The following is a 23,289-nucleotide window of genomic DNA, read 5'->3' as shown; positions in this document are numbered from 1 at the left end:
ATCGTGACTAGTAATACTGCTATTGTATTAATGTTGTTATTTGTTACTAGTGTTACCACTAACACAGCTATTCCACTGTTGCTATTTACCTATTATACTGCTTTTCACTATTATTATATTACTATTTCTAGTGCACTTTTAATTCTGTTCTTTAAATGCCATTGTCCTATTAATGTTGCTACTTGTGCTGCAATTGCACTATCTCTGCAGATATTTGCAATTATTGCCTCCACTCACCAATGCTCTCTTCTGGTGCCGCTACTAAAGTTGTTTTGCTAGTGCTGTTGCACTGTCACGGCTGCTATTCACTACGATTGCCACTACTACAACTGTAGTGTTATTTTGCACTATTACCACTGTTATTCACTATTATTGATTCTGCTATTGCACGACTAACATTTTGCTACCGCTCTTCTTTGATATTGCTATTTACCCCTGTAACTACAGTACTAGCTCCGTTTCAACTACTAGTTCCACTATTAGCATCCTATCCTCGTGCTATTATTGCAATGCGAACGTAATTTACCACTACAGTATCCATTGTGCTGTTGTGCTAGTGATGCTGTTGCACTGTTACCTGCTATTTACCATTACTGTCACCATTAATACTGCCGCTCTCACAGTGACGCTATTACGCTGCTATTTACTATCAGTGCCACCATCAACGCTGTCATTCCAGTGCTACTATTGCAAGATCAGCACTGGCATCGAATTAATCGGACTGCTCCACGCCCTGGTTGTGTCAGCAGTGGAGCTACGCTCGCCCACCCTCTGCGCTGCGCTCGATCGCCTCAGGTGCACCGGCTCCTTGACATCCGGGTGTGTGCGCGCGCGCGGCGGCGGCGCGGACTGTGCGCAAGTGCGGAGCTGCGGTCCGGTTTGTGGCTGCGTTTCCGTGTCCAGCGGCAGGGCGGGCGAGCGAGTGACTGAGGGAGGCGGACAGGCCAGGCCAGGTCGGGCCGAAGAACCAACGGGCCAGGGCCGAGCGCAAGGAGCCTCGGCAGAAGGCGAGCGGCCGGAGCCCAGGAGGGCTAAGAGCAGCGCGCCGCAGCGCAGCGCCCCGCCCCGCCCCTCAGCCCCGCGGCCTGAGCGCTGCTGCCGGCCGCTCTGACATGTGACGCGGGGCAGCGGCATCATGAAGAAGTTCAACATCAGGAAGGTGCTGGACGGCCTGACGGCGGCGGCGGTCGCCTCGTCGTCCTCCTCCTCGTCATCGCAACCCGGTCAGCGGGCTCCCGACAGTGACATCGTCGAGAGCCTCTGCTCTGAGCACTTCCAGCTCTGCAAAGTGAGTGCGGCTCTGGTTCTCCCATCGTAACCCGCCTTCCCCTCCCTCCCTCCCTCCCTCCTCCGCTCCCGGGCTCAGGGTCACCACAGCAGGGACGATGAGGGGGGTGGGTTAGGAAGGCATAGTCAGGTCCCTGGTAATGCGGCATTCAGTGGCCCGAGGCAGGACAGTGATAATCTGCCTCCCCGTTTCCGATTGTCACACCGTATCTCTTGGCCGTCATCTCCTCCACGGTTAATCCCCATCTGTCAGTCCGTATTTTACTCGAGGTAGACCCGCCCCTTCAACCTTTTCGATCCTAGTCTCTTCATTCCCTCCCATCCACAAAACCTCTTTCTTGATCTTGGTAATTTCCAGTCTTGTCTCTTTGCCTCTCATCGTAAGTCGCCCCCTCCCCAAACTTCTGCCATTCCCAATCACCATTCCCTCCCCCAACTTCTGCTATTCCCAGCTTCTTTCCTCTGCTCCAATCATCATTTGCCTCTCCCACATCACATCTTTTGCTTTCACTCAGCTGTCATCTGTGCTTGGTTGGCTCCTCGATCCTACTTCCCATTTCCTGTCAATGCCTAAATTTACCTCCTTTTGACTCCCTCTCTCGCCCTCATCAATCTTTGTATCTTAGCCCTTACCTGTATACCTGTGCCTCACAACAGTCATATCTGTTGCCAAATGATCACTTGCATTACCCCATTCCTTCCATTCCCCCTTTGCATCCTAAATTGTAATGTTTCTGTAGTTTGTTAATCCCCAGTCCTTCCTTTTACACCTGGTCTTTCTGTTGCTACTTGTGTTAGACTGTTCGTCATGGATTTCCGTATCAGCCTTCAGCCATGGCTTTCGATCCGGTGCAAAAAATCCTGGCAATTGGAACCCAATCCGGATCATTAAGACTGTATCCTTTGACTGTGATTGGCGCGACAGTAATAAATTCCATTCTCTGTGGAGCCTTTGACACTTTGTTCTATGCAATTGGAGAGGCTTGTCAGTCATTACCTTTTCAAAACTGTGGTGCATGGACTGATAGTATACCGTACTACATTTCTCCTGCTACAGTAATGAAGATGTGCAGGAGAAATCCTCTTTTATGATCATCAGTCAGTGAAGGTAATGTTTTAGTGTTTGGCCTATTCTTGTATCTGCCAATACCATGCTAAGATTGAATGTAAATTGTGCAGTAATTAGACTGCAGTCTATTGATGTTGCATGTATTATGAATTCTAATTATCAGGCTTTAATCAGTGGGTTCCTGTGTCTTTTGCTTGTTACTTACTGGGTGTGTACAAGCCATGGTAGTTCATTTCTGGCTTGTCACATGTTTTGTGGTTCATTATCTATCTATCCATCTGACTCAGTACAGCTGCTCCCCTCTGTGAACATATGAACTGTAGTTTTTTAGATTTTTTAACTGTTTTCATTGCAGCATACTTTGCTTTTTTTAATAGAAAAATAATATTGTACCTTTTCCTTTGTTATTTATTATTTTCCTTCTTTGATATTGTTTTGGAGACTAATTTCAATGTATTCCCATCAATGCATTTGTGTTCAGCATGGAGATGGCCTTTTGGTGGCTTGTAATGATGTATACAGTAGATGCTTTTATGAATGTGTTGGGTACTTTGCAATATTGGAGCTATATTATGGCCAGGCCCTTTGTAGTTTGACAACCTAACTGATGTCTGAGTATCTTGACTGTGCATTTCCTTTTATTAAAATAAGAGTTTATCTGTTCCTAGTGTTGCTTGAGAAGTTAAATGGGAATGGGTGGGGGGGGGGGTCTAACAATACATAAGGTGAAAAACATAATGAGCACCAAACAGATTTGGAAGCACTTTTACTAAGGCCTCTAATTTGACTTGGTAAACAATGCTTTCAGTTTTTAACATTTCCATCATATTCAAATTCCTCCTTTAACTCTCAACCATACAAACCTTAAATCCCTGTGGTATTCAAATTCTGTCTTGTAACTCCTGCACTGCTCAGTTATTGGGTCTCAAATTTTTGACGTTCCTCTCCTTTTAAAATGTTCTTTAAAACTACTTTTAGTCTAAACTTTCAGCCTTCCTTATTTCTTCTGTTTAAATCTGTCAGCCTTTGAAGTTCCTGTGATGTGCATTGACATGTTTTATTAAATTAATACTTATTGGCTTATAATTATATCACAGTGTTGGTCTCCGCCTTTAAATTGATGACACCATCTGTTTTGTTCCTAACACAAGCTGCTAAATTAATGGCAGTTGTTATTTAAGGGGCTATGATGTTTTATTGCCCATGATTGAATTTAATTCAAGCATCCTGATGGCAGAAAGCTGATGTTTAGTTACACTTCTAAACATTTTAAACCTGTCCTAAATCCAGTACGTGCCCTGTTAAGGTCTGAAATTCATCCCTAATTTGGAAACTCCATATCACTATCTCCCAATTCATGCTACTTGACTCCTGACAAGAAATAGTGGCAAGAAATTTTGTTCTGATGTCCTCCTCCCCAGAGCCATCATCCTTAAAATGTCATTTTGTGCTTAGGAAACTATCACTGTTAGTATGTTAGCCATCCTTACTTGTATAAAACAACAGTTATTCAGTTTCTTCTGTTTGCCTTGCATTCCAATGCTTAGCTCCAATATAGTTAGTACATCTGTAATATTTGTGTAATACATCCTTTCTCTATTTAACTTTGGGGTACATTGTTACACATGCAGTGTATGTCTGAAGTTTTGTCCATGCTCCTACACAACTATTTGACACCAATTATTTGCTCCATGCCATGTTCTAGATCAGTTCTAGTTTCTTACCATGAAATGTTCACCAAAACTGAAGCACTTCATATTGGATCTGATCTAGGTTGCCAGTCCTTGAGTTGAATTCTTACATTGACCTAATTCAGGTTAAATTCATTAACCTGAATTACTGGGCTGGTCCATTTAAAAAAAAACTGCTCCCTGTCTATCCTTCCCTTCTCTCTGGCAGGTGTGCCATTTCTCACTTAGGTTTAGCACATCTGGCATTTTGTACCAAATCAGTGCTTGCAGTTACCTGTGGTCTAATGTGGGGACAGCCTTTATGAGCATGAATTACTCATGTCAAAAAGATAATATCTAGAAGCATTTGGACTTGGGATGTTTTTAGAATGCAGATTAATTGAGGTCTCTTTTTTTCCCAACAAATCCCAAATTCATTCTAAATTTGCCACAGATCCAAGGAGTCACTTGTCCAGCTTATGTCCTTTCCTTTTTAAATCTTTTTATTGAATGTATACAAAAAGGTAAGCCATATAGGCACTAATACACTGTTAGAATATAATAAAATATAATAAAATTACAGGAGATATTAATACAGATAAAAAATGATACAAACAATGTAATTTAAACATAACATAATAAGGTAACATAATAGTATACTAATTTATATATATATCAATGGAGAAAAGGAAAAAAAAAACCCACCGTGCAACTAAACTAAAAGCAAAGCAAAGCAATGGGCTAACTTGGAACCAAGTAGAGTTAAAGAACTTAAAATCACGTCCTCAAACCCGACCTCCATTAAAAACAGTAAAAAAAAAACAAGAAGGGCATATAAATATGGAGCAAAAAAGAGAAAAAAAAATTACATTAAATGAAAATATTGAATAAAAGATCTCCAGGTCTGTTCAAATTTAAGTGAGGGATCATAGAGATTGCTTCTAATTTTCTCCAAAGTCAAGCATAATATCGTCTGAGAAAACCAAAAAAAAGTAGTTGGAGCATTAAGCTCTTTCCGATGTTGTAAGATACATCTTTTCGCCATTGAAGTAAGAAATGCAATCATTCTACGGGCTGAAGGAGAAAGATTACTGGAAATTTTAAGTAATCCAAAGATAGCAGTAATAGGGTGAGGAGAGATATCTATATTCAATACCTTTGAGATAATATTAAAAATGTCTCTCCAAAAAGTTTCCAGAGTAGGACAAGACCAAAACATATGAGTTAAAGAGGCTATCTGCCCCGGACATCTAGGATTAATATGAGAATAAAAATGAGCTAATTTATCTTTGGACATATGTGCTCTATGAACAACTTTAAATTGAATTAGGGAATGTTTAGCACAGATAGAGGAAGTATTGACTAATTGTAAAATCTGCCCCCCAGTCATCCACGGAAATGATAGAACCCAATTCCTGTTCCCAATCTACCCTAATCTTATCAAATGGAGCTTTCCTAAGTTTCATAATAATATTATAAATCATAGCCGGTGCACCTTTCTGACATGGATTAAGGTTAATTATAGTATCTAAAATATATGTAGGAGGAAGCATTGGAAAGGAAGAAAGTATAGTACTTAGGAAATTTCTAACTTGTAGATATCTAAAAAAATGTATTCTTGATAAATTATATTTATTAGATAATTGTTCAAAAGACATAAGGGAACCATCTAAAAATAAATCCAAAAACCGTGAAATACCCTTAGTCTTCCAAATTTGAAAAGCACGATCTGTGAAAGAGGGAGGAAAAAATATGTTACCTAAAATAGGAATCGCTAGCCCAAATTGCTTAAGATCAAAAAATTTTCTGAATTGAAACCAAATACGTAAGGTATATTTAACTATCGGGTTAGAGACCTGTTTGAGGCGTTTCAAATGAAAAGGAAGAGAGGAACCTAAAATAGAGCCAAGTGTAAAGCCCTGAACAGATTGTAATTCCATTGCTACCCATTTAGGAATGGATAGTATATCCTGGTCAAGTAACCAAAATTTCATATGTCGAATATTAATTGCCCAATAATAGAGTCTAAAGTTAGGTAATGCTAAACCTCCATCTCTCTTAGCTTTCTGTAAATGTATTTTACCCAGTCTCGCGTTTTTATTTTGCCAAATAAATGAAGAAATTTTTGAGTCAACTTTATCAAAAAAAGATTTTGGAACAAAAATCGGTAATGCCTGAAATATATATAAAAATTTTGGCAGAAAGAACATCTTAACTGCATTAATACGACCAATCAAAGTTAAATATAATGGAAACCATTTAGATGAAAGTTGAATAATATGGTCAATTAAGGGTAAAAAATTAATCTTAAAGTCCAGCTTATGTCCAATGTTCACATTTTGTCTATTTCAATCTTCTGGCTTGGATCTCACTTTAAATTAAACTATTCTAATATTGATTCAAAATGGGAAAATTCTCTTTAATATTGAGATAAGCTATTAATTTCCAATAGATCTGAAAGATGATGACTTTTTGGGACAAATTAATGCAAAGTTATACCACTGCAGATTCGGTATTTGATATTTCAGGTGCTAATTCAAAGGTTGTAGTTGAAAAAATAATAAATCTAAATATTAAGAGGCATCTGACTTTGTATATAAATGTAGCCAGAATGCATATTTTACATTTATAAATTACTTTTTTTTTATCCTAATTTTTATTATCTCCTTCCTCCAGTTTTCTTCCACTGTTTCCCCACACCTACCCCATCTAGTTGCAGATGGCAGAGTGTGTTTCTGTTTTTAATGGTTTAATGCTGGCCTAAGAGTTGCATGAGCATCATAGTGATGACTTTGTATCTCATGATCCATTGTCGTTTATCTTTCTTTTCCTCTCCTGCTCTTTCTCCCTGTCTTACACATACTGTCTCCCTCTCGTCTGCCTCCATAAATGGAGACACAGTAAACTTTGAAATGGTGGATGACATAAAACTGAGAGTGGAGGAGGAGCTGAAAGAGTGTAGAAATAATTTAGAGAGAAATATTGCAGAAAGCCAATAAATGCTCAGGATTTGATGAGTTGCTGTGGAGATGGTTGATGCACTAGTTACCATCATTTAACGTTCTGTAAATTTGGAGAGCTCTGTTGGCAGCTGATAGAGTAATATTCTGTAAATTTCAGAATGGTTGCCACTGATTAGAAGTTAGAACATGTAACCGTATTATTTAAAAAAAAGCAACGCAAAGAGAAATCAGGGCACTATAGACCAGTTAGCCTCATAGCAGTAATAGGGAAAATGTTGGAGTCTATTTATTAAGAAAGCGGTAACAGGGTAGTTGTATAAAATAAGTCAGAGCAGAATCCCTTTGTGTTTATGAAAGGGAAATCTGCTGGAAATTGTTTTAGGTTGTAACTGAGGCAAAGGAATTAAAATTGTACTCAAACAGCATTGAAACAAGCCATTCAGCCCACCAGGTCTGTGTCGACCATCAAGCACCTGATTACATTTATCCCAAAATTTTTTCTTCACATTCCCATTAACTCCTTCCAGATTCTTCAACTGACACTATTCCACATGAGGCAATTTACAGTGACCTGCCAACTTAGCAACCTGCCCACCTTTGGGATATGAGAAAAAACTTGTGCCTCCTGGAGTGTGCAAGAGGAAGAAAGTGCAATCTTGTCAGTGCCAGAACACAAGCTATGAGGTAGCTTTACTGCCCAGTTGATGCAGTGTATTTAGATTTTCTGAATACCTTCAAAATCATTTGATAAAATTAGAGTGCATGCTAATTCTGTAAAGTGCAGTTGAGCACTGAGATTTGAATTATGTAAAAAAAACAATGTTTTTCATTGAGAGGTTATGACTATTGAACTGCTACAGTGACTGGTGGTGGATTTCTAGCTCTTCATTATCTAGATCAATCATCTGGCTGTAAAATGAAATCTTCCATTGGTGTAAAACTTGGTGGCTCTGTGGGCTGAAGGGCGTTGCCAGGGGAGGCTTTGGGGAATATAGACAGATGTATTGAATGGGCAAAGACATGGCAGATGGAAAAATACAAGTTCATCTGTATTTGTTGCAAAAGAATCTGAATCAAGAATCTTTCTGCATTTATATTAGGCATGATGAGACACAACTGGAATACAGTGCGCAGGACTTGTCTCCAAATCTAATGAAGATTGTACGTTTGACAGAGGAGTGTAGTGATGGTTCATCAGACTGATTCCTCTGAGTGTTTGTTCTTTGAAGAAAGTTTGAGCAGAGCAAGCCTATACTTCAAAGTTTTGAAGAATAAGAAATAATTTCTTGTGGGATTTGAGAATGTCAATGCAGGCTTCATATTTTCTTTGGCCATGACGTCTAGAACCAGGAATCAGTCACAAAATATGGTACAGAATTTGGAACTAAGGTTTGAGAAAACCTCTTCACTCAGAGGATAGTGAATCTTTGAAATTCTCTACATAAGAGACCTGTTGAGTGTTATTCACTGAGTATTGTCAAGCCAAGCATTTATAGATATTTTAGATATTCAGGGAATTAAAGGATGCAGCACAAATGCAAGAAAGTAGTGCTGAGGTAAAAGAGCAACCATGTTAATGACAATGAGCAAGAAGGGCTGAATGGTCGACTTATTTCTATTTCTTTTCTTGCAGTCTTTTCTCCTCAATACTCTCTGTAGTGAGGATTGTATTTACTTCTACTGTTTTGCAAAAAAAAAGATAATGTGTCAGTGAGAGGGGTATAAGTAGGCATCTAGAAAACTGTGAACCAGATGAATTTAAGCTTCAAAAACAAGTACTGTATGCATGAAGGATATTTTGAAATTCTCAGAATTAATAAATGGTTGTATTTCTTGGGAAATTATGACATTAAGTACATTGTCTGCATATCTATATAAAATAACTACATGCACTTGCAATCTTTGCTACTCTTTAGAAATTATCCTTTGATTGCAGTCTCACTCACTGTGGAAATTATTCTTTGTTCTTATGGAAATTAATTTCTTTAATTTCTCTTCGTGACAAATTAGTGGTTACCCACAAAATCAAATGGTGCTTGTAAATAACTGCCATGTTTTTTTTGGGAGTCAAACAATTGAAAATGAGTTAAATGGCATAGATTAGAAAGAACATGTGAAAAATAGAAATTAAAGATTGTATAAATTAGAAGAAGACTTCTGTAATTAGTTTCTGATGCAGCAAGTATTTCTAGATGGATGATTTATAATGGGTCAGTGGCTCTTCTCATCAGTAATTTGTCCTGTAGAAGCTGATACATTGAGAGTTAGAAATGATCTGGGGTTGAAGATGAAGAGGAATATAATCATTTTTATGCCTGTCCTCAGATTTATTCCTGCTTTACTTAAAACAAAACCTTCAATTTCCTTCAGCAGCTCATGCCCTGCCAGGTCATTTTAGCACAAAATATTTGCATGCAACTGTATAGCAGCACTCTTAACCTTAGCATATTCATAAAACTTTGCAGCTGAGTGCTTTTTGGGATGCAAGTTGGGGCATCAAAGGGTGTGGAATGAAAGCAGGGGAGTGGGGATAACTGGATGAAGTGGATCAACCCATGATTGGTTGGCAGAGCAGACTCGATGGGCCGAATGGCCTACTTCTCCTAAATCTAATGGTCTTAAGTTACTTTCATCATGCAGGACACTGGAAAATGCCTGTCATAAAAAGCAACAAAATAATTAGATTAGATTCTCTTGTTTTTTTTTAATTGCTTGCATTGTAAAAAGTGGTAAAGGCATCAAAGAGGATGCTTCAAAATTGAGAGATTAGATCTTTTGAAACTGCCTGTTTGCCATCACAGCAGATAGTATCTCCAACAGTGCAGCATTGAATGTAATATATTGCACAACATGAGGTGCAGAATATATCAGCAGTAGTCAATGCTGCCCAAATTGCAAATTTTTTGGAAAATGTTAATACCAGATATATTTGGAACTACTTGCTTGAGTTAGAACTGTTATGATGTAGTATTGTAGAAAAATGTAGAAAATTCACTTTCCAGAATCAGAATTATTATCACTAGCATGTGACGTGAAATTTGTAACTTCGCAGCAGCAGTTCAATGTAATACATAGTATAGAAGAGAAAAAATAAATAAAATTTTAAAAAATAATAAATAAGCAAATCAATTACAGTTCATGTATATTGAATAGATTAAAAAATGTGCAAAAAACAGAAATACTGTACATTAAGAAAGTGAGGTAGTGTCCAAGGGTTCAATGTCCATTTAGGAATCGGATGGCAGAGGGGAAGAAGCTGTTCCTGAATCGCTGAGTGTGTGCCTTCAGGCTTCTGTACTTCCTACCTGATGGTAACAGTGAGAAAAGGACATGCCCTGGGTGCTGGAGGTCCTTAATAATGGACACTGTCTTTCTAAGACACTACTCCTTGAAAATGTCCTGGGTACTTTGTAGGCTAGTACCCAAGATGGAGCTGACTAGATTTACAACCTCCTGCAGCTTCTTTCAGTACTGTGCAGTAGCAACCCCCCCCGCCCCCATACCAGACAGTGATGCAGCCTGTCAGAATGCTCTCCGCGGTACATCTGTAGAAGTTTTTGTGTGTATTTGTTGCTGTACATCTGTAGAAGTTTTTGTGTGGATTTGTTGACATACCAAGTCTCTTCAGACTCCTAATGAAGTATTGCCGCTGTCTTGCCTTCTTATAACTACATCGATATGTTGGGACCAGGTTAGATCCTCAGAGATCTTGACAGTAGAATTTGATATACAGGTGGAAAGACCTTCAAAAAGAATTCAAGGAAGAGAAGGCCAGGTTAGTGTGTGATATTTTGAATATTAATGAACCCAAATTAATATTGGAAGGGAATCTATGAAGTAAGGTCTAGCTTGCATCAAAAAGCAGGCAGAATTAATTCTTTGAGATTATGTATAAGCATCAGATTAATCATGTAAGTGTAGTTATGGTGTCAGCATAACTAAATCTGGAAGTGCTTTCAGCTCTTAAAACTTCTCCAGCTGAAGAACTGTATTTTTATGTGATTGTTCTAGTAACCATAATACACAGTGGTGTGAGTTCTGGGAGCTAGTGATCAAATTAAGCTATGTTTGTAAATCTGACCATTGAGAACAGTGTTTAATATATTTTTTTAAAAATCTGAGATGAATTTTAAGGTCTAATCTCGCAATGTCAGAATTGCACTAGGCCGAAGTTAATTGCTTTGGGTGGGAATAAATGGTAGAGCAAACAACAAGCAATATTTAAGTATACTTACTGTAGAATAATATTGTGGAAAATGGGAATTATAGAAGAGAAAAGAGATGAGGTGGGGTGAGATGAAGGATGAAAGGTAGTCAACAGAAAGTGAATGGGGTTTTAATTGAATAGGATGATCTCTGGTGTGAATACAAGAGTGGAAGTTTGTATACATATAAGCAAATGGAAATCTGCGGTCACTGCACGACATACACTCAGTAGCCACTATATTAGGTACAGGAGTGGAACCCAGTGTGGTCTTCTGCTGCAGTAGTCCATCCACTTCAAGATTAGATGCGGTCCGCATTCACAGATGCTCTTCTGCACACCATTGTTGTTCATGGTTATTTGAATTCCTGTCACCTTCCTGGCAGCTTGAACCAGTTTGGCCACTCTCCTTTGACCTCTCATTAACGAGGCATTTTTGCCTGTAGAACTGCTCACAATGGTTTTTTGAATTTTCTTGCACCATTCTCTGTAAACTCTAGGGACTGTTGTGTGTGAAAATGCTAGGAGACCAGCAGTTTCTAAGATGCTCAAACTACTCTGCCTGACACCAACAATCATTTCACGGTCAAAGTTACTGACATTGCGTTTCTTCTCCATTCTAATGTTTGGTATGAATAACAACTGAACCTCATCACTATATCTGTAAGTGTTTATGCATCGAATTGTTGCCACATAATCAGATATCTGCATTAATGAGCAGGTATGCAGGTGTACCTAATAAAATGGCCACTAAGTGCAGAATGTCAGTAGTGCTAAGTTTGTTAAGCCTTAGTGAGAAGTATGACATCCCATTGTGGAAGAGTATTAGTGTTCCAGAAATATTTCCTTGAAGGTTCTCATGTGTCATACCAAAGAAATTTAAAAGTGACTTTATTTACAAGGTTAAAGAATGCGTAGTCATATGACTTCAAAATAATTGAAGTTACTGAGAGGGTAAGTAGTGAAAGTAGTTTTCATGAGAAACTGGTAGCACTAAGTCATACGTCAATGACTATTATAAGGACGACAAGGGAAGCAAGAATATTTTAGTTATTGGCACATTAAGTATATTTATTGGAAGTTGTCTTGAGATTGTGATTGACAGTCTCAAACACAACTTAATGTATGAGGATTGGGTGAAAATTTAAAGAGTTTCTATTAATAATGTTCTGCTATAGTCTTTGATTTCTGCCTAGTGGGTAGCTCTCCTCCAGATGAAGAGTCTCCACCCAAAATATCAACTGTCTGTTTCCTTCCATAGATGCTCCCAGTGCCTTGCATGTTGCTCCAGGTTGCAACATCTGCAGTCTCTTGTATCTCCTATCTGCACTCTGTAACTGCTGTGTCATTCCTTATCAATAATGCAGCTTCAGCTTTTGATCATTCACCATCCTATGATATTCAAATTGCTGGATTCCAGGGATGTCTGTATTCGTCAATGATTCTTTTACTTCCAAATAGAAATGTATTTAGGTTTATTCAAACCACCAAAATACTTTCAGATTTGATTATTTAATTCTGAACATGTGTGGTCACTTCCTATTTCTGATGTAATTTGAGAGTGCGATTACATGGATTTGTATAATTACACTATTAATCCAGAGAATAAAGCTCAAATTCCCACATTATCTTGGGGAAGTTAATATTGACAAAATATTTTGAACTTTTGAAATTAATTAAGTAAAAATGAATCCATCTATTAAGCAATGTTCCAGAGTGAAGGAAGCGTGCTGAGCTGCTTGATCTAGGTTTACAGTATATCATTTTTAATATAGTACCCAGTGAATCTGAACACATTATATGTTTGGGTTGTTGTTTTGCCCTCCGTTTTCCTAAACACCAGTGAGCACCACCCCAATCTCCAACTTTTCCTTATAAAGCAATCCCTTTGTATCTATCAGTGAACATTCTCAGAATTATCTCAAATGTTAATTTATTTTCTTACATAACTGTACAGATCACTGTACATGGGCTCTGCTTAATGCATTTGTACAGTTGTAGTAAGACATGTCTGCTCTTATACATTAAACCTCTTGAAATGAACACCAGTATCCATTTGTCCTCGTGCACCTGTAAGCCAGTATTTGTAGTTCACGTACAAGGATCCCCAAATCCCTTTTTGCTGCAGTTTTCTGGTCTTTTTCCTTTTAAACAATCTGTTTATTGTTCTTCATCCAAAAGAGAACAACTTTGCAATTTCCCACATTGCACTTTATCTGCCAGTTTTTTGTCCGCTCTCTCGACTATCAGTAATTTTCTGTAAACTATTTACACCTTCCTCATAGGTAGTCTTCCCTTCACATACCATTGTTCCCATTCTTGCTTTCTCTTCCATGCTCCTGCAATTTTGCTTTTCTAGAGCCACCGGATCTTCCACCCAGCATTAAGGCTATTCAGTTCTTCCTATTTCAGACATGCCTTAGCCATCTTCCCAAATCCCTTCTATATTTCTTGGTTTTAAGTTCGTTTTTTTCAGAAAAATTGGAAAAGTGAAGGCCCGCTGGGGAAAATGTTAAAATGTTTGTATCCATAAATCACAATTAATGGTAATCATAGAGAATTCACATTTTGCTTTCATGTTATTGTATTTAATTTCCAAATGCACATGGAATATTGTCAGTGGGATAGTGTATCGGTGCAGGGACAAATGAAAGAGTAAAACGGTAGGCATTAATGGGACTGAAACCAGGAGGTGTGCATGGCTATGTGTAGGATTCAGTTTAAAGATTTTCATTCCAAAGCTTGTGTAGCCCAGTAAACTTTTGTGAGTGGTTTCCACTATTCAGGCAGGCGCTCCGTAGTCTTGGTAAAGTAAAATTCCTTAAGCATCCGGATTGATGGAATTATTTTGAATGCAATGTTTACTTTTTTGGCAAATTGCTAAGTAGTTTCACATCAAGTCTGTAAACACACAAATTAAGTGTTCGTATGGTAAGATTCACTGTCCCTTTAAACAAGGCAAAGCTGAGACTTAGTTGATGCATCTTATTCAGCAAATTTTTAATATCTGAAATAGATTTAGTCAACATTAATAAAAAGGTTGAAAGCAAACTCAAATGTAAAAGGAATTAAAAATTCAAGCCTGACACACACAGGGCTTTGCTTTTTAATTTTTTTCTTGAAGTGATGTTCAGTAAACCATCACTGAGCACCTATGTAGTGTGTTAGCTTTTTATTCTTTTCAGACTTCTGTGACAACGTATTTCGATAAAATCGGCCATGCATTATTGTTTCAAAAGTGTAGATATGATGCCCATATTATTGGCACATGTGTTTGTACCCTGAATGTGAGTGGGCAGTAGTGGGGATTGGAGGTGGGGACATGGGTGACATGAATGATTTTTGAAAAGGACAAAAAAATTGCAGAAATGAACCAAAAATAAACAAAGAAAAAATTGAAACACGATATAAGACCTGAAATGGAGGTACTAAGTTATTTTGCAGAGAAGTAGATGAACAATCTGGGACACTTCTGTGGGTCACTGACTTGTGTCCTCCCTCCTGTTGTTAAGATTAAACTTCAATGTTGAACTCCCTGCAGAGTCCAGTGGCAGAATGCCAACTTCCTATGGATAATGTAGCAAATATATTGGAAATTTTCTCTGGATATCAATCCCATTTTGACTTGGCAAAAGTTCAGTAATTCCTTTCAATGGAACGGAATGGCTCGGAAAGGACATGCGTAAATTAATTTGCTTTATTTTAAAAATGCGGTTGCAATTTTTAATGTTAAATGTATGTGAATGTGTTGATTTTAAAATGCTTTCTATGTTTAATTTTTCTTCTTAATGTTTTTTAAGAAATTTGTGCCAAATATTCACAATCACTCAGTCACAAAATATTCAAGTTCTTAACAGCCAGTAATCCTGAAGCATGCCTCAGCCAACTGTAAAATTGTTACTGAGAGTAGGGGTGCTTTTTCGATTTGGGAGGTCTATGTGTGGCATGGAACTTTGGTGATCGACCCAGCTTTGGGGACAAAGTTACTGCTTGAGTTAAGTGTAGATATGAAACTGAATTTGGACTGCTCCCTCTCTGCATTGGCCCATGCGATCCCACTGGGCCAGATGATTCCAGGAGGCTTTGTATTGTTTACCATGAGTCCGTTGTGTACAGTAGTTCATCTAAGTACATTATAGCACTAAAGATGTATTATGTACATCTATAGTGCTTCTGGATTAAATTTTTAATACATGGTTACTTGTACATCACAAAAGTAACTCCTTTTTAAATCTTTTTATTGAATTAGTACCCAAAAGATAAACCAAATAGGCACTGATGCACAGTTGCAATATAACTTTATAAGAGATATTAATACACAAAAAAAAGTTAGTACAAACAGTGCAGTTTAGATATAAAATAACCAGGTAATATAATAGTATACTAATTTTCAAACATGTCAATAAGGGAAAAAAACCCACCGTGCAACTAAACTAAAAAGCAAAGCAAAGCAATGGGCTAACTAGGTATCAAGTAGAGTTAAACAACTTAAGACAATCACGTCCTCAAACCCGACCTCCATTAAAAACAGTTAAAAAGCAAGAAGGGAATGTAAATATGGCCAGAGAAAGAAAAAAAAAGTTACATTAAATGAAAATGTTGAATAAAAGATCTCCAAGTCTGTTCAAATTTAACTGAAGAATCATAAAGATTACTTCTAATTTTCTCCAGATTTAAACATAGTATCGTCTGGGAAAACCAAAAGAATGTAGTTGGACAAAAGTAACTCCTGTGAAGTGCTTTAATGCATTTCTTGTTAAATGTGCTATGTAATTGGAAAATGTCATTACTGATGTTAATAAAAATATCCTTTTGGGCTAGAGTTCAGAGAAGAAGCATTCTCCTCTTAAATTAGAATAGGCTTCCAGAGAAGATTACTTATTTGATATCTCCAGATAGTTGTGAAGGCAAGTTTAATCACTGTCCGTCAGGCGTCCTGATAGTTTAAGGTTGTAGCAATGATAATAGAAAATGCCTTGTCATGGAAAGAATATGTATCTTGAAAAATGAGTGATTATGTTGGCATGAATTAATGTGTGTTCGGTTTTTTGGATAAATTTAAATTCCCAGCTGGGCAGTACAAAGAGGTGCCAGGTTTTAGATGACAGCACATACTGGATTGTCCAAAACATTTACCAACAGTTTCCACCTTGCCGATGAAACCAGTCACTTGTTGCATAGCTTGGCCAGTGTATCAGTGTGTGACCGCCCCCCCCCCCCCGCCCCCAACCTTTCAACAATCCAGCTCAAAAGTACTTTTCAGTGTCTTTGGACTGTGGTTGTGTGAGAAATATGAAGGGCTGTCTCTGGTTCAACCTGCGATTTGAGAGTTGTGTGTGCATATAATTATTTACTTAAAAAAAACTTAAAAGTTGATCCTTCCTTTTTAAACATATTCTGAGAAAACTGGGAGTATGTGTGAAGCCACTAGCCACTTTAAAAATGTATGCGGAAGGTACCATGCTTTTGTTGGTAATTACCTGTGGGGGGAAAGGAAGGAAGAAGTTGCATGATGCCGTCACTCCCCTCCCTCCCCCAACACACACACCTTCAGCTGTATAAAATTCACCACTGGATCAGCCTGGAAGATCTTGACGAGGCTATGCACATTGAGGCTGCTTCCATGAGGTGAGTGGTGGGTGGGCAGATGGAGGAAACTGAAGCCCCTTTTTTCCTGTGAAATATCTGTTACTTTACAGTGTGGTGGAGGTTATCCCTGGCATTCTTCCCAGAATTTATCCCTCAACTATATAAAAAAAAATCTGATTATCTGTTCATTATCACAGTGATATTTTTGGAAGTTTTGCCAATTGGCTGCCATGTCTTCATTTTGTGATGGCTGCTGCACTTTAAAAGAAAGTAGTTAATTGACTCCAAAACACTTTAGGAGGGACAGCTTGTGAAAGGACTGCTACATCCACTGAAACAGGCAGACAATGCCTCTGTTTATTTTCTCATCCAAAAGCTGTCATCTCGAACAATGCAGTACACCCTCAATACAACATTGAAATGCTAACATGAGGCTGTTTGCTCAAGGACTGCAGTGAAGCTTAAATTTATGATTAGTGCATGTACACTACCTATTGAGCAAAGCTAACCTTATGTAAGAGATCACTTGTAGAATTTTTGGGGAAAAACAATTACTAGCTGCTTAAGCAGACTTTTTATTTTAGCTTTGGCAATTTTACAGATTACTTCTGCCAAATATCCTTAAAGATAAAACCTTGTATCAAATACAGGATTCTGAATTCTTATTAAAAATGTACACCCAATGGTAAACCATTCATTGCACAGTGGTAAGTCTGTGGTAAATGTCAAAAATTGAACTCTAGATTCAAGGCTCACTATAAAAAACATGCTTTTTAACAAAAAAGAAATCTATTAACTTAAGCTGCTTCCAGCTGCGGTATTCTGGACCACTTCATTAGAGTGTGGAAATCTTGAGATATTTTTCAAAAGAAGAAAATATTCAGTGCTCAATAGGATATAAAAGAAAGAAAATTATAGTCCAAATTTGAATGAAACAATAGAACTTTAGGGTATATGGAGATTAAAAAGCTCAAATAAAATTGTGGTAGTGCTCACTTTCATCCCATTCACATCAGAATTAATGCTTATGAAGTTGGTGCTTGAATGTAGAACATTACAGAACAGTACAAGTCCTTCGGCCAATGATGTGCCAACCTTTTAACCTTCAAAATCAATTTATCCCTCCCCCTACATAGTCCTCCATTTTTCTATCATCCATGTGCTTATCTAAGGGTTTCTTAAATGTGCCTTATGGAGCCATGCAATGCTTGAAAGCTTAATTGTATGCACCTATGTAGCTGTTCCTAAATTTGGATGATTAGTGAGAAGAGTGCTTCTGTTTTATCCAATGACTTGATAAATATATCTGGTGTTAGCATTATTGCAAAGCACGAATTTGTCTTAACAATATGAACCTACAGCTTTGGAAGGCCAGGGGTGGAGTGTTACTGCCAGCATGACAGTTCTGCAGGAGTGATCCAACTGCAGTTCTTGATTAATGAGGTTAGTTTTTTTTACTTACCTTCATTGTAGTTGAAGTAGCATGCAAAATGTGTGTTTCACTTAAACGTGCATATTTTTTGAGATGCATTGCACAGGATTAAATTTTAATTTGAATTTATTTTGCAACCTTGAAAAAGGATATTGAATTTGAATAGTTCAGATAAAAGCATAATAAACCTATCCAAAAAGAACCAAATTGTTTTTTGCCAATTAATGTTAATATATCAAACAGTAATTGAAGGTATGAATGAAAGTAATTATTTTTACAATGTGCTAGCTGTTTTTCTGATGGTTTGAGGATTGTATGTTAGTAGATCCACATTGTATACACTACAACAGTGTATTTTAGATGTTATGTTTTTGATCCCCAATTTCTCTGCCAATTTTGTTTCTCTCTTCTATCCCTTGTCTGTCTTTAATTTATATTCCTCCTGTCTGTGACTTGCCTCTTGGATGATTACTGCCCTCCTTGTTAATCACTCTGAGTACAAACGTTATCTCCTTAAAAATTGCAATAATCACTCAAAGAGCTCGCAGGCTCCTTGGCATGATCATCCCATTATGTAACCAGCCTTTATTGGAGTGAAATTGCAATGATTAACTGAGCGAGGCTTAAAGAACATTTGTAGATGCCATCTGAAATATTTTGCTTCAGGAAGATTTCCGGTCATCTCACAATTCCTAGTGTATAAAATCCAGAGACAGCGTACAGCTATGGGTATTTTAGGAATAGAAAGCCAGGCTTGCAATGGTAAATTGTTCATTGAATTTCCTACATAACTAAAGTGACTAAATTTCAAATTACTGTGGGCTGTAAGTTGTATTCTGTCACCTTCGGAAGTTTGGACCCAGGTGCATAAATGACTTGAATCTGTTGGGTGACAACCTCCTCACCACAGGATTTTCAAACAAATGAACTGTTTGTTGGTTGAGGGATAAAAATACTGAAGAGTCTGTCTCTTCTAAGTAATTTTGTGAGCATTTTTGCATTCAACTGCAAGGGTAGATTATTCCTCACTTTAATCTTCTGAAGGTGGTGCTTCCACTCAATTCAGCACTATAGTGTTCCAGTATATTTTATGCTGTGCTCAGAATAAGTCTTAAACCTGCATTCCTTTGACTCAAAGCCAAGAATGGTAGCATCGAGTCTAAGATGATGCTTTAAATATGCCAGGGCAGTAAAGCAACGCAATTTTCCTATATTTTTAGTTGACATCCTAAGAATTTTGCTGGGGCAATTGCAAAGGCATTTCCACAGACACAAATGATGAGCTGTTGATCAATATTAATTGCTACTTATTCTCAGCCAACCTGAACTAAAGAGACAGATCAACCTTTTATCAAGTAAGGAAATGTATGTATTTAACAAGCTGATTATTCAAATATAAGATACCAAGCTGAAAGTATAAGGGTCATAATGTCAAATGCAAGCAATCTCATTGAATTGTCCCAGAATAATTTTTGAGAATGCACAGAGCAGAGTTGAACAGCTTCAATATTGGATACTTCCCGAGTGCTTGCCAAAAACCAAGTCAGCTTAATCATTACACAGTCTGCCTTCTTGGGAGCAGAGGTTTACTTTCCATGTTTTATCAGCTTATTTTCTGCAAAATGTAGTAGAGAATTCACTGAAATTAGTGGCCTTATTTTAGCATCAACAGAAGAAAAACAGTTAACTGAATTTACCTAAAAGTTTCAATCCGATTCACAGTTAATAAAATTTTTGAAAGAAGTATAATACTTGTAATGTCAGATACATGGCAGCAATATAGCATGATCCCCAAAACACCTCTTGATGCAGGAAAAAGTATTAGACTAACTCTATGGAGAATTCCCCTGCTTTGTCTCAGAATAATGCCAAGGGATGTTTTGCATCCAGCTGAGAGAGGAGATGATGCCTTGATTTTATGCAGATCTGAAAGATGGCGTCTCTGATAGTGCAGCACTCTCTCATTATGACAGAATATATGCATGGATTTACAAAGTGGGTTATCAATACAAAGCTTCCTGATTCTACCATTGGAGCCACAGCTGATACCCAAAATTGTTTTGTTCATTCACATGGTCAGATACATATCCTGCAAACTGAATCAGAAAAAAAATGCAAGTTTCTGACATTTGCTCCTGTGAGGTACTGTCATTCAACATGTGAGAATGGTGACAAAAAAATATCAAATTTGCCTGGTTACTTTCCTTTTCAAGATGATTCCACAGTCTGCTTCAGATATCAGTTGTGAATGTTTAAGACTTTTTTCCTTGTGTAGAATTTTACTCTGTGGGGAAAAGATATAACAGAATTATATATAGGCTGTTTTGTTAGATGCCAGCAGCCTTCTGGGACATACAATCAAGACTTGTGAAAGCGGTGTTACTACAACTGTTTTTTAAAAAATTAAGATTATTATCTTCACTCGAAGGTGGACATTGCCAGTTCCAGGACCAAATTTCTGATTTGTGAATGAGGAAGTCTAGGCAATTGGACTTTGATTCTACTGCTTTGCAAGTGAATTTTCCTGTGGCATTCTCTAAACAGGCCAACATTTTTGTGGGTTATTTTGCCTTTTCCTGAAAGGTTTATGTCAATCAAGGAAGATCAGTGTTGATGGGCTTGAAGCTTTTTTTGTATATTGCATTTGTTGGAAGATGTAATATGTTTTTACTGTCCTGCAGGGAGCCCTTGTGAGTGCCTTGGCAGATGATACTTTACATCTCTGGAATCTGCGTCAGAAAAGGCCTGCCATACTCCATTCTCTTAAATTTAACAAAGAAAGGTAGAGTAATTAAATCTTCAGTGGTCTCCTGGTGTTCACTGAGTATATTGGATAGATATTGAAAGACAATGTAAGCATTTACTACAATGTTTAGAAATTGGCATTTTGTAATGTATTCCATGATGAACCTGTTTCTATTGGTCAAAGGGCCAGTGATCAGAAGACAAAGTTCAGAAAAATAATAAAGGTAACATTAGACCAGTAACAATACTACTACAGTACTATAAAACTATGTGTTAGTTCCTGATGGTTATCAATGGAGAAATTCATCCAGTGTACGCTGCTGGGTTCTTTTGATTGACTGTAAATGAATGAAATTAGCACAGACCCCTGGTGTAGATAATAAACTGCATTCACACAATGTTGTTGATTGCATCCTCCAAATCTTCATATTCATTGTAACACTCAAGATGATTACCGATGCCTGCAAATTCTTCATAGTTCCTAATTCATTGAAGTAGTGAAATCATTTCATTTTTACTTCCAGTCATTTCTCCGAGCCTGAATAACGATTCGGAATTGTCTTTTTGCTTATTTCTCACTAACTATCAGCAACAGAAATAATTGCTTTTTAAACACAACACACGCCCACAAGTGACACTATCTTAAAAACTATGCTGTAAGCTTGGTGTAGCGTCTAATGACCACATGTGTACGTGATTGATGGTTAGAAACTGTTTGATAACAGTTTCCTGCCCCAATTAAGTGGCATAGTGTCCCAAAAAAACAAAGGGAATCGTGGCAATTTTCTCAATTAGTTTTTGTTGTTTAAGAGCTGTCCCAAGTAAGTGGCTGTTTCAATTAACCAATGGCCCAGTTAACCAGGATCCACTGTTACATGCATGTTTGTGTTTCTTGCTTGATATAACCATAACAGGAGCCATGCAGATTTATCTCAAAGGGAGCAGAGGCACAAATGGGATGGAAAGACAAACCAGACTGCATTTGCGTGTTGTGGGGGTTGCAGTGAGTAGCTCTGAAAGCAGCTGGCTCCCTTGGGTGCAGGTGATGTCTATTCTCAATGGGGCTGAGGGGCAAAGAATAACAATGCAAAGCTCTCCATCTCTCCTGTGGGACTACAACAGGCATATTCTGGAAGATTGGTTGTCTGCAACTCAATTACATTGAATTATTAAGCATGTGGACTTGAGGTTGTGGTTGAATCAGATGGGTTTCAGTACTTTTAAATGAGTATATTCAAGAAAAAGTGTGCAGTCAGATAAGCAATTGGCTGCATATTATTTTGATTCTCTGTATCTGGAACAGAAATGCCTCCTACATTCAGTCCATGACTCCAAGGCTCTTTCATCTATGTATGTTTCCAAATGCCTCTTTGCAATTGTACATGGCTTGACTACTTCCTCTGGCAGTTCTTTACAAATACTCAGTACCCTGTGTAAAGTAGTTACTTCTTGAGTGTCTTTTACATCTCCCCTGTCTTGTGTTTGTGCCCTCTCTCTCATTTGGGCTCCTAAACCTGGTGAAAAAATTATGACTCTCCACTTTATCCTTACACCTCATGACTCTTATAAACTGCTGTGAGGCCGCCTTGCACTCCAGGGCTTAAAGATCCAGTATGACCAACCTCTCCCAATAACTTGGCTCTCTAGTCCAGGCAGTATCCTTGTGAATCTCTCCTGCACCCTCTCAGCTCCCTTTCGAATGAGTTTGGAGGCGACATTAGGTGTACGACAACTCTGGCAAGGTTTGCAAGACATTACTTCATACAAAGTGAAACCCAATAGCATGAATGGCAGCGAGGCTTCACTACCAGGTGAACTCAGCGCCTTCTATGCCTCCTTTGAAGGGGAGAATATAACTACAGCTGTGAAGACCCTTGCAGCACCCGGTGATCCTGTGATCTCTGTCTCATTGGCTGATGTTAGGCTGCCTTTTAATCGGCTGAACCCTCTCAAGGCGGAAGGTCCCGATGGAGTACCTGGTAAAGCTGTGAAAACTTGTGCCAACCAACTGGTGGGAATATTCAAGGACTTTTTCAACCCTTCACTGCTATATGCAGAAGTTCCCACTTGCTTCAAAAAGGCAACAATTATACCAGTGCCTTAGAAGAATGATGTGAGCTGTCTTAATGACTATCACCCGGTAGTACTCATGTCTACAGTGATGAAATGCTTTGAGAGGTTGGTCATGACTAGACTGAACTCCTGCCTCAGCAAGGACCTGGACCCATTGCAATTTGCCTATCGCCACAATATGACAATGGCAGATGCAATTTCAGTGGCTCTTCGCACGGCCTTAGACCACCTGGACAGTACAAACACCTATGTCAGGA

The 23,289-nt window shown here is 38.1% G+C and overlaps 1 protein-coding gene across 6 annotated transcripts in view; it reads left to right on the top strand.

The window, feature by feature from the left end:
• Positions 1–687: 687 nt before the first annotated feature.
• The window catches only part of LOC140201476 (syntaxin-binding protein 5), a 228,458-nt gene continuing 205,856 nt past the window's right edge, over positions 688–23,289 (top strand). For 4 of the 6 annotated variants that reach the window (XM_072265649.1, XM_072265645.1, XM_072265647.1 and 1 more), the window contains exons 1-4: positions 689–1,288; positions 2,086–2,183; positions 18,144–18,225; positions 20,896–20,996. In XM_072265649.1, coding sequence (XP_072121750.1) covers positions 1,136–1,288; positions 2,086–2,183; positions 18,144–18,225; positions 20,896–20,996 — 434 coding nt within the window. In that variant the 5' untranslated portion in view covers positions 689–1,135. Of the gene's footprint in view, positions 1,289–2,085; positions 2,184–18,143; positions 18,226–20,895; positions 20,997–23,289 lie in introns of all 6 variants that reach the window. The other 2 variants (XM_072265644.1, XM_072265648.1) reach the window with 2 other exon arrangements.

Source organism: Mobula birostris, chromosome 8 (genome assembly GCF_030028105.1).
Source record: "Mobula birostris isolate sMobBir1 chromosome 8, sMobBir1.hap1, whole genome shotgun sequence".
Lineage (NCBI taxonomy): Eukaryota > Metazoa > Chordata > Chondrichthyes > Myliobatiformes > Myliobatidae > Mobula > Mobula birostris.
Note: the sequence above shows the minus strand (reverse complement) of the source record. Positions and strands in the feature narration are given on the sequence as shown.